This window comes from Rhinatrema bivittatum, chromosome 17, assembly GCF_901001135.1.
Source record: "Rhinatrema bivittatum chromosome 17, aRhiBiv1.1, whole genome shotgun sequence".
Classification (NCBI taxonomy): Eukaryota; Metazoa; Chordata; class Amphibia; order Gymnophiona; family Rhinatrematidae; genus Rhinatrema; species Rhinatrema bivittatum.
In genome coordinates this window covers 61,479,416-61,491,663 of record NC_042631.1, presented here as the reverse complement: position 1 = coordinate 61,491,663, position 12,248 = coordinate 61,479,416, and the positions used below count along the sequence as shown (strand labels likewise).

At 45.4% G+C, this 12,248-nt stretch overlaps 1 protein-coding gene across 2 annotated transcripts in view; it reads right to left on the bottom strand.

Annotated features, from left to right (window-relative positions):
* Positions 1-12,248, bottom strand: part of LOC115079481 (sodium/hydrogen exchanger 10-like) — a 1,086,723-nt gene that overhangs the window by 844,976 nt on the left and 229,499 nt on the right. For both annotated transcript variants that reach the window (XM_029583104.1, XM_029583105.1), the window contains exon 3: positions 11,871-11,969. In XM_029583104.1, coding sequence (XP_029438964.1) covers positions 11,871-11,969 — 99 coding nt within the window. The remainder of the gene's footprint in view (positions 1-11,870; positions 11,970-12,248) is intronic.

Here is a 12,248-nt window from a genome sequence, read left to right as displayed (position 1 = left end):
CATTTTCTCAGGCAACACTGACACTATCGTATATTTTATGTTATTATATGGTTCTTAAGATATTTTATTTTGTCTTTATTTATTTTATTTTTGTTTTATGTTTTTATAGTAATTAATTATGAATGTATTATATAGGGAATGGTGAATAAAACAGAAAATGTTATAATGCCTCTGCATCGCTCCATGGTGAGACCGCACTTCGAATACTGTACAATTCTGGTCGCCACATCTAAAAAAAGATATAGTTGCGATGGAGAAGGTACAGAGAAGGGCAATCAAAATGATAAAGGGGAAGTAACAGCAGACCTATGAGGAAAAGCTAAAGAGGTTAGGACTTTTCAGTTTGGAGAAGAGACGGCTGAGGGAGGATATGATAGAGGTGTTTAAAATCATGAGAACGGGTAAATCTGAATTGTTTTACTCTTTTGGATAATAGACTAGGGGGCACTCCATGAAGTTAGCATGTGACACATTTAAAACTAATCGGAGAAAGTTCTTTTTCACTCAACGCACAATTAAACTCTAGAATTTGTTGCCAGAGGATGTGGTTAGTGCAGTTAGTGTAGCTGTGTTTAAAAAAGTATTGGATAAGTTCTTGGAGGAGAAGTCCATTACCTGCAATTAATTAAGTTGACTTAGAAAATAGCCACTGCTATTATTAGCAACAGTAGCATGGAATAGACTTAGTTTTTGGGTACTTGATAGGTTCTTATGGCCTGGATTGGCCATTGTTGGAAACAGGATGCTGGGCTTGATGGACCCTTGGTCTGACCCAGTATGGCATGTTCTTATGTTCTTATATTGTTGAAACCCACCCCAAAGTTTGCTGGGTGCAGGATATAAATTATTTTAAATAAATAAATAAATAAATAAATAAATAAATAAATAGAACTGGCATGAATAACTGAGGTGAACAGTCCATACAGAAGCTGCTGCACCAGCTACAAAGGAAGCAAGTAGAATACCACAGACATGTATGGGAAAGCTATTGGACTAAGGATGGCTGTAAACAGACAAAACTTTATTATGCAACAGCAAACGGCAGCCCAAACCCACAATGTCATTACACTGACGGGAGCTATAAACACCCTTACCATTGTGCTAACACAGATTTTACAAAGGATGCTAGAATCTCCATCTGAGTCCTCAATGCCATCAGTGGAATCAATACCACAGAGCAGTCTCCATGGTGGTATATGGGCAAGGGGTAGGCCCCATAAACTCATGCCCCCACCAACAGGCCAGCCATGTCATGGCAAGGGGCCATGAAGAGTATAGCCATGTGGCCTCTAAGGTCATTCAACTGCATGTATATGACAAGCTCAGCCTGGGCTCTGCACAGAGTTCCTGTGCCAGCTAGAAGGTAGAAGCCTCCTGGGCCCCATCCTCACTACAGAGTTCCTGTGTCGGTCAGATAGAAGAAGCCTGATGGGCCCATCCTCACTACAGAGTGCTGTGCTGGCATGAAGAAAGTATTTTCAAGCATGCTTTTTAGGTCCTGCAGACTAACTGTACAGCCCTCCTCCATGCTCTGCCCATATTCCATATTCCTTAAAGTGTTATCCTGTGTTGTTGCAGCTTCTGCCTCTTCTTATCATGTCTCATCTCCTGCTCTGGATGCTCTCATCTCAACACTTACTGATGCTTCTGTTTCCATGCTGCTGGGTCTTTACCTGGGCCTCCTTTCTCCATGCTGTTATGTCTTCACCTGGGCCTCCTATCTCCATGCTGTTATCCTCTACTGTCCTGGTTCAGCTGCCTTAACTTGAACATTGCTGCCATGGTCCTTAGCCTGTCCCCTTTGAGTGCACTCTTTCAACATGGACTGTCTGGGGCCTGTGGTGATGCACCAGTTTATGGCTTAGTCCTTGTGCAGGAATCCCCAGTTAAACCCCTAGGAATGGTGCAGTGTTAAGTAAATAAGAGAATAGCAAAAGTAGTTATGCAGGAAACTACATTTCCCATAATGCCTCTGCCTAATTTCTTGAGCTAGAGGCCATCATACTTGGCTCAGGACTAATTGAATTGGTTAACACCTCTCAGACTTGGGGGAATGCTATAAGAGGCTTGTGGAGCAGCTGAGCAGAGGTGGTGGAGGATGTGGCTGGGAACAACTAGCCATGGAGGAGGCAGCAAGAAAGTAGCTGGGAACAACTAAACATGAAAGAGAAGGATGGAGCTAGAGGGAAAAGGAAGGATCCACCTGTGAAAGGAAGCAGACTTGGCCTTTTGTTAACATGGATGAAGGCAATGAGGATGAGGCGAGATTTACCTATCAGCTCAACTACAAAGCTAAGTGAATTTTTTCTATACCTATTGTGAAAAAGGAGAGTTTGAATTGTTAATCCTTGGGGAAGATGAAAAGAGAAGTTTTACAGAGGGGCCTGAGGAAGCCAGATAAGAGGGACAGATAAGACAGGAACTGGAAATGCTGCACCCTATTTTGATTTTGGTTAGTTTGTTTTGTTCAAAAGTGTACAGCTACGGCTGCTGCTCCAGTGGACTTGGATGTACCCAATGAAATAGAAGGAATGCATGTTATGGCAGCAGTGTGATATTAGCCTTATTATCCAATAGTACTTTCAAACCTGCACAGAAATAGAATTCTCCTCAGTTAGTAAGCTGTATCTAGGAACTACACAGGAGTAAAGACTTTTAATCCAGAATGAGTTTTATAGAGCTGAAAGCTCTGGCTGAATGATTAGCCAGGCTTTGGATCTGCAAATAAGTAAGTTGGTACTGACTGGTAAATCAATGAATTAGGATTATATACATCTGAACCTCTCATCTATTGGCCATATAACTGAAACCACAAGTTAAGAGTGAGCCATACAAAATGGGGACTTCCCCTAATTGAAAGCTAATTGTCTGTGTGAAACTGAACTTTCAAAGCTGAAAAAAAAAGAAAACCACTTGCTATCCAGAATCCCAGGTTGTATTGGAACTGTGGAATCACCTAAGAGCAGTACAAGCAGAATTGGATTTTTAAATGGAGAGCGGGCTGACTGGTGAGGAGACTGATTAACAATTATTTTGGTTAGAGTAAGAGAGCCACTGACCCTTGCCACTGAAGCCAACCAGAAGGCAAAGCAGGGATTTAGGGAATGGCATCCATACCAATGCTTGGGATGTAAATGTTGAAACTCAACTTGGAATTCTAACCTCCACCAGATCAAAAGCTTAGAATGCAAATGATCATAAATCACAACCATACATATCATCAGATAAATGGTTTTCTTTAATTTTCTACTCTGAAATGGTATAAGCCGTACACAGGTGACCCAGTAGGTCAGGAAGCCGCCCGGAGCACTAGCCATGAGGGATGCCACACCAAAGGACTTAACTTGAAGTTTCCTGCCATGGCCCTTAGGTTGTCCCCTTTGAATACACACTTTCAACATGGACTGTCTAGGGCCTTAACTTGAACTTTGCTGCTGTGGCCCTTAGGCTGTCCCCTTTGAGTGCACTCTTTTAACATGGATTGTCTGGGGCCTTTGGCTTCAGAGCCAAAGTAGTGGTGAATATAGCTGTTATGTTACAGCACTACTATATCTTTAGGGATGCCACTTCCTTTTTCTATTTTCTTAGTAGTAATCATGATTATGTGTAAAGGATAACATGCAATGCCTGTATATATGATTATGCCATTTCAATCTATTAATGTACAAATGTACACAGAATGTGCTGTTTAGGAAATATGCAATGTTTTAAACTGGCATGATATGATTGTATCATGAATGCCGGTATAGAAAAGCTTTAAATAAATAAAAAAAAAATAAAAATTAATATTTGCTATCTAGTCCTTGCACAATGTGATTACATAAGATATTGTCTTTATTTCAAACAGTGCACTACATGAGTTTGCTAATAAAGTGCTTACTGTTTTGAAAACACTAATTTATGGTTATGTCCTTTCATTGTGTGGTTTAAGTGATTATGGTACTGAAGGTTTAAGGTTTGCTGTCCACATGTCTGTGCATGCTACAATGGCCTGCCTTATTCCAATTGCGCATTGAATGAGCATGCAAGACCATAAGGCTGAGTGAATAAGAAGTGTGGGAGAAGGGGTGCTCTGTGTTGAGTGCCCGCTCTCCCAACATGCGCCCAGCCACCCCTCCTGGGAACTCAATCCTGTATTTAAATGAGGGGTCGCACTAAAAAGGAGGTGCTAGGGACAATAGTGTGTCCTTAGTGCCTCCTTTTTAGTGGAAACCCAGGAGAGGTGGCTGTCAATGAGTTAAAAAAACTGACGCTCAATTTTCAGAGCACGAAAACTGAAGCTGTTAAAAATGAGCATCCGTTCTCCTAACCTGACCGGCCGCCACATATTTTTTTATGATATTTATGTTTATCTTTTTCTTGGTTCCTCCGACTTAATATCACTAGGATATTAAGTCAGAGGATGTACAGAAAAGCTGGTTTTTCAGCTTTTCTGTACACTTTTTAGGGCTGCTTATAAATGTATGGCTGCCTTAATTTCTGAGCGTTAAATGTGCAGATTGGCCACACATTTTACTTTAAGTATCCTGGGTGAATAACTAATAGCCTCATTAACATGCATTTGCATTTGATGAATGCTATTAGTTTCTGGGGGGTTGGCTACATGTTTTCAATGTGCTACACCTTACAGTTTAAGGGGTAGTGGACACGCATCTAATATGCGCATCCGAAGGCCTGATAAACAGAGTTTTTGGCTAAGCGCACTTTACAGAATCACCCTGAATGAAAGCTGCGAGTCTGCTGGCAAGGAAGACAGGCAGAGGTAAAGAACAAGCTCCTTACTGGGACCCTTCACTACTGCCTCTTGTTGCCTTCTTCACACAGCATTCTGTTTGGTTCCTCCTGCTTAGTTGTGCGTATATGTTACATGCTCACTACCTTCATGGCCAACACATTATATAGTGTGCATGTACATCTTGGGTGCTGTGAAGCCAAAACTGTTTTTTTTTTCAGGCCAATTATTTTGGTAAGGAGTGCAAAAGTACTTGTAGCTTACACAGTTAACCTAATATGATGTGTACTTGCTGAGTGTTCATACACACTGTCAGCTGCTGGGTCACAAGTAGGGATGAGGAATGAGGGAATACCATCTGTTGTACAATGTCCATGGCCAACTATCAGAGGGCCTAGAGGGGTGCTGCTAGTGCTGGGGACCAGGCTGACTTCAACACTTTGGCTCCCACACCTGTACTGGGATAGCTTGGGGGTCTGTATAATACATGTAAGGTAAGGAAGAGGTTACAGCTAGCATCCAGATCCCAAAGGCAGGTCACTACAGGAATGTTAGTCTGTGGAAGTGTGCCTGGTCCTCAGCATCACCACTGTATGCCCTGTACTCTACACTTGTGCATGCTGGGGTAGATTTTATAAATTTCCGAGAGCACGTACTTTTGTTCGTGCACCAGCCTGCGGAAAGCAGGTGTAAATCTGTGCGCGCCAGCGGGCTGCTGGCGCGCCATCACCCGACCCGGGGGCTGGTCCGGAGGCCTCGACCATGCCCCCGGGCCCGCCCCCAAAACGCCGCATCACTCGCGGCCCGCCCCCGCCACGTTATTCGCGGCACGCCCCCCGACACGCCCCTGACACACTCCTCCATGCAAGCCCCGGGACTTACGCACATCCCGGGGTGCGCGCAAGGGGGATTTGGGGTAGGTTTTCGGGGGGTATGCGCGTATCGTACGCGTGTACCCCTTTGAAAATCTACCCCATTGTTTACCACACAATAGTCACTCACTCCTACTTCCTACTTGTCACACAGCAGATGAAATGTTTTTGAAGAGTCATCGAGTACACAGCTTAGTGGAAGTAAATGTTTCTTTACTGTAGAAGTGAAGTTCATACATTGTTTAGGAAATGCTGGCCCCTCCATTTGTAGGCAGATATAGGCACACCACAGCTATGTTTTCAAAGAAAATGTTTTGACCTACATATGGGTGAAAGACGGTAGGTGTACCATCCCACCATCTACACAGACTGAACATAAAAAAGTGTGTGTGTGTGAGGGGGGGGGGACAACCTCTATGTGAACTGTGCATGATATGAGCAATGGAGAGGTGGCGAATGACAACTGTGAGAGTAAAAAGGGACTATGTAAAAGGAGTTCCACACATAGGGCCAGATTTTATAACATGCGCGCAGGTGTAGATTTGTTCACGCAACCTGGCGCAAACAAATCTATGCCTGATTTTATAACACGCGTGCGCTGCCAGGCGCATGTTATAAAATCCAGGGTCAGCGCGCGCAGGGGGGTGCACAATTGTGCAACCTGCGCGCACCGAGCCGAGCAGTCTTCCTCCATTCCCTCCAAGGCCGCTCTGAAATCGGAATGGCCTCGGAGGGAACTTTCATTCCACCACCCCCGCACCTTCCCTTTCCTTCCCCTACCTAACCCGCCCCCATCCCAAACTAAACCCCCCCCCCCCACCCGACCTTTATTGAAGAAGTTACGCCTGCCAGCTCTCCGTCCCCTGACCCAGTGGCTGTTCTGGAGGCCTCGGCCCCGCCCCCAGAACGCCCATTTTTTTAAGCCCCAGGACTTACGCATGTCCCAGGGCTTGCTCGCGCCGCCAGTGTACTTGTGCATTGTGAAGATGAGTGCTGAGTAGCCATATGTAATTTAGGCAACCGGATGACCTATCCAGCTAACCACTGACAGGAAGAAAAGGGATAGTGAGGAGAGCAGCAGCAGCTCACCAGCCTCTGGTGCACCTTCCCTAGAAGGGAAGTAGTAGGTGAGGCCTATCAGGCAAAGTGTCTTTGTATAAGGTTTTGCGAATCTGGCTGCCACTCAGCGTGCTCTCCTGGGTGCCTGCAGGGAGACATGGGGGACCCGGGGGAGAAATCAGGATGTATGGCCATTAGTATTCTGTGGCATACAGCCAGATTATGGAATACATAGCAGAGCAACACAATCCTTGCAATTTTGCCTGGGGCATACATTAAAGCTCCATCCATCTTGTCCAGACAGTGAAAACAATTTTTCAGAAGTGCAAAGGTACATTCTATGACACAGTGGGTAGCACATAAGGTCTCATTGTACCTCATCTCTGCTGGCATGTTGGGGATGGCAATGGGGGTGAGAAGCCAGGGCCTGCAGCCATACCCTGTATTTCCTGCGCCAATGACAGAACAAACACATGAATCATAGCACTGTCACTTGCAGATGTGACTGCCAAACCACAGCATTCAGTAAGACTGTATAAGGTAGTCTGTACCTTTGCTGAGCCTTAAAGGGTGATTGGCATGCCCTAAATGCCTGTGATGGGGTCAACGTCCCAAACCTGAGAGGTCAGTTAAAACCCCGGAACCAAAAATCAGAGAAGGGGGGGGGGGGGGGGGGGGGGGGGGAAACACAGCGACACCGAGACAGGGAAGTACCCTGGTTCCTTCCCCCGGTTGCTAGTGAGACAGAGGAACCACAGGCATGGGATGTTAAAGGTGGAGCTCTAGATGCCAATCCTTGGTTTCAAGGGGAGGGCCAAAGTGAGAGTGGGCCTTCCCGAGCCAATCGCCTAACAGAGGAGGAGGAGTCTGCTGAGTATAAGAGAGACTCCCTAGCCCAGCAGTTTCAGTCTCCCCCTGGGGACTGAAGGAGGACTTTGCTACCAGCTGCTCTAAAAGACTGGAACTTTGGTGCTCCTACTCAGATGGAAGACGGCCGGCCGGCGTAACTTCAAAGAAGGTGAGCCGGTAGATAAAGACTAACTATTTGGATTTACCTAACTAAAAGGACAATGTTTCAAGAAAGACTGCTGGCGGGTGGTTGTATCTGTAGGGACAAGTGGAATATCCCGGAGATACGGTGGCAGGTGGCAGTTAGGCCCATGGGGCCAGACTTTTGAACTTTGTGAAAACATATGGAACTTTAGTTGGATGTTTTCTCTGACTGAAAGACAAAGTTAAAGGATATAAAGGTGAACTTGTGGAAGCCAGTCTTTACTGGTTGGGCCGGCTGGCTCAACAGGGAGGGCATTTGCCTTACACCCCAATCCTTGGCAATTCAAATTCTATCTGGGGACGTGTGGGGAAAATCTGTAAATAATTTCTACTAGAGTTTTCAAGTGTCCAAGAGAGCCATCTACAAGATTGGACCTCGGCAAAACTGAGTGTTTGGAGTCTATCGGCCAGAGGAGACGTGACAATGCCTTTCATAATGTTATTGCCCACTATATGTACTGGCTAGCTGTAGGCTAAAGGAGTTCATCTGTTCATGAGTAGTAAATCTGATGTGCCTCCCAACCCAGCAAAGGCTACTGTTGTGTAGCTGGCTGCCAACGTTGCATAGATATAAGAGGTGGCACACCTGTGTTAGCAGCAAAAGTCATATCTCATGCTGTGCAGGCAAATGTGGTAGCTGTCCTTCATAAAAACTCATTAGTAAGCCCATACACAAGGAATATGGCAACCCACCAATATGCACAAGATAATGGGTGTGGAACCGGTGTGTCAGGCTGTACAGAACAATGTACGACAATCTTTCAGATGCATTCGTAACAACCCAGACATGATGGTGCTGAGGTGGTGGTGTGGATGGGTGAAGCCTGAGATTAACCAGTGACATTGTAAAACCTTCCAAGGATAGGAACAGGTCCTTTTGGATAATGTAGACATGTTAAGTGCATAGTGCTTCCTCACTCAGCAACCTTTACGTCACATGCATTGTTTGCCCTGACTCATTTTATCAGCCTGTGAAACATGGGGACAAAAAGGCATGGCCTGGGCAAATGGCCACCATATATGAATACAAAGCATTTGTGTCCTCCCCCACATGCACCACCCATTTTGGTGCCATTATGCACATACACGTAGGCAGACAGGTACCTTGCAAAGAAAAGTGTGTCTTACCTACAAGCCAATCGACACCATACAGGCCAGCCTCAAAATTGTCAAAGAGCCCCCATTACCTAAGTATAAAGGAATCGTGCGCGGCTCCCGGGTACCTGGCCACCATGTCCAGGATGCACATTCCAGCATAACAGACCTCTTAGACGTTGATGGAGTGGAAGAGCTTTCTGTTGCGGTATGTCTTCTCCCTCTGATGGGGTGGAATGATGGGCACATGAGTGCAGTCAATAGCTCCGACAACATTTGCAAAGTGTGCGAAGATGTAGAAACTTCTCTTCAAGTCCAACAACTCCTGATGCTCATGAGGAAATTTGATGTAGCGAATAATGCGGTCAGTGACTGCTTCAATGACCTGGTCGAGACAGCATGAGAAAGTGGTTTGGGATATCCCCACCACGACCCCTACTCTAGTTTGGAAGGAGCCATTTGCCGTGAAATGGAGGGTGGCCAAGAGTTTGAGGCCGGGTACAGCATGGTTCCTTTGGGTGACTGGATCCAGATTCCCTCATAGGTCTTCACATAATTCCTGGATTGCTCGAGAACTAAGGCGATACCTGCTAACCACAAAGTCCTCTGGCATGCCCAGCAAGGAGGCGCGTGGTGGAAATATATGCTCCCTGTATCTCCAGTGCTGTGGCCACCTGCATGCCGGACTCTCGAGCAGGCCCTGAGCCGGCGGTACCACAGCCTCTGCCTTCGGTGAAACATCTTGGAAGTGGCCTTGGTTGTTGTTTACATTGTTCTTCCATGTGTTCTCATCTGCTGCGAGGTATCATCTATGCTCATTAGGGGTGTGCATTCGGATTGACCGCATTAGTAAAACGCAACTCATATTTTTTTTTTACTTAAATTGATTCGACATAAACGATCGGATTTCCCACATATCGAACATAGATATGTTCGATATGTGGGAAATCGCGATTGTTGAGCCAAAATAAAAATATAAACCCCCTCACCCTCCTTAATCCCCCCCCCCCCGACTTACCACAACTCCCTGGTGATGGAGCGAGGAGTGAGGACGCCATTTCTGCAATCCTTGGCGAGAAGCATGTGACGTCGGCGGCACGTCGAGTGACGCCGGCGTCACGTGATTCCCGGCTCGTTCGCGCCGGACGGCTCGTTCGGCCCAAAAAGAACTTTTGGCCAGCTTGGGGGGGCCTCCTGACCCCCTCAAGCTGGCCAAAAGTTCTTTTTGGGCCGAACGAGCCGTCCGGCGCGAACGAGCCGGGAATCACGTGGCGCCGCGTCACTCAGACGCGACGTCACGTGATTCCCGGCAAGTTCGCGCCGGACGGCTCGTTCGGCCCAAAAAGAACTTTTGGCCAGCTTGGGGGGGTCAGGAGGCCCCCCCAAGCTGGCCAAAAGTTCTTTTTGGGCCGAACGAGCCGTCAGGTGCGAACGAGCCGGGAATCACGTGACGCCGCATCACTCGACGTGCCACCGACGTCACATGCTTCTCGCCAAGGATTGCAGAAATGACGTCCTCACTCCTCGCTCGATCACCAGGGAGTTGTGGTAAGTCTGGGGGGGGGATTAAGGAGGGTGAGGGGGTTTAATTTTTTTTTTTGCACATATGTACATATACCCAACTCATTGGATTTTTTTTATGTCCATATTGGCCGCAAGTGGGACCCCCTTTCGGACATAAAAAATATGAACATAAAATTTTGCTCTGCACATCCCTAATGCTCATTGCCTCTACAAGTACACTTGACTCAAACAAAATGGCTTTAGACCTGGTAAAAACAAGTGTTTTTATTGGTCCAGGAAGGCGTATGTTATGTTTGGAGTTTTTTTCATGTGCAATATGCATGATATCGGGTGCGATAATTATTTTTTGGCTCGTATCGCCAAGAAAAAAGATGTAGTTATTTCCCGCGAAAAAAGCCCGTGAAAACGTGAGAGAGGTATTGCACGCAGCGCTACTGCCCTCTAATTTACATTTATCCCATCCACAATCTGCCCACTTTTATATTAATGTTAAATTTGCATATGCAATTTGCAATAGACTGTTGCGTTATGGCATTATCGCGATAATGCCATAACGCATGCGATAACGGTCTATCGCAAAATGGTGAATGACCCTGTTTGTTATCTGGACAGTATCTGAATATGTACTTCTCAGTTTCTCCTAGCAACTTTTCACAAACTGATGTATTTAGCTGAATGATTGTGAGTAATAATGGACAGAATATACAATCCGAATCTTTGTTGATGAGGTTTCTAATAACATGTTTCAAATTTGAATTAATTCAACTGTTTTTCTGTCTAACATTTCTAATAGACTCACGGTACTAAGGCAAGAACAAAATATAACAGCCCGATTTTAAATGGCCCACGCACGTAAAAAAACAGGGGTTATGCATGTGGTCAGGCCTTGTGCGCACCACATGCATTTTAAAAGGCTCCTGTGCACGTAACCCGTTTCGCTCACAGGAGCCAGGCCTCGGCAAAGAGGCGGTCTAGGGGTGCAGGGTGGGGCTAGAGGTACCGCTACAGCTGCCATTTGCTGCTGTGCCAGCGTGCACAACCTGCTACTGCTCCTTTGGAGGAGCAAAAGGTAAATTTTAAAAATTGGGGGTATCTAGGATAGGGATAGGGGGCGGGTAGGAGACGGGAAGGGAAGTTAGGGTAGGGAAGTTCCCTCCCAGCCTGCTCTTTAATTGGAGTGGACTGGGAGGGAATGGGGGGAGCCCCAATCTTGTCACTGCGCGAATTAGCTAATTTCTCCCCCCCCCCCCGCCTTGTGCGCGCCGCCTGGGATTTTATAAAATTGAGCATCCATGTGTGCGTGCCAGGAAGCATGTGCACATGGACGTGCACGTATTTTTTAAAAATCTACTCCTAAATGAGCAGCACATTGTATATAAATTTACAAGCAAAAAGTACATACAATGCATACATTTTATTAAATACAACGTTTTGTTATTAATCATTAATTGTTAGGAAAATTGAAAATGTTTAATAATTTGTGCACTGGCAGTCATATAGTGTCATATTTGATATAAAGTTTTAGCAGATCTTACCTTTACTAGCCCAGAGACTAGTAGATGAATCCCACGTGGCATATCACCCTCTGTACATATGATATCCCCATAGTCAAATACCAAGATTTTTGCTTTGCTCTAAATCAAAGAATTCAACTTAGAATTAATTCACAAATGAAGATAGTTTGTATAAAATTACCTCTATAATATTTAATTGTTTGTTAAATATTTTTAGTACGGCCATAAATAAGCTATATTCATGGAAGATATGATCAATGAAATTATTTTAGCATTTATTAGCATCTAGTTGGAAAAATACTTTGCTGTGGCTTATTTGCTCATGTTATGAGATGCTATAATTGGTCACTAACTTTACATTTTTACTATTTAATAGGGATGTGAATCGTTTTTTGACGA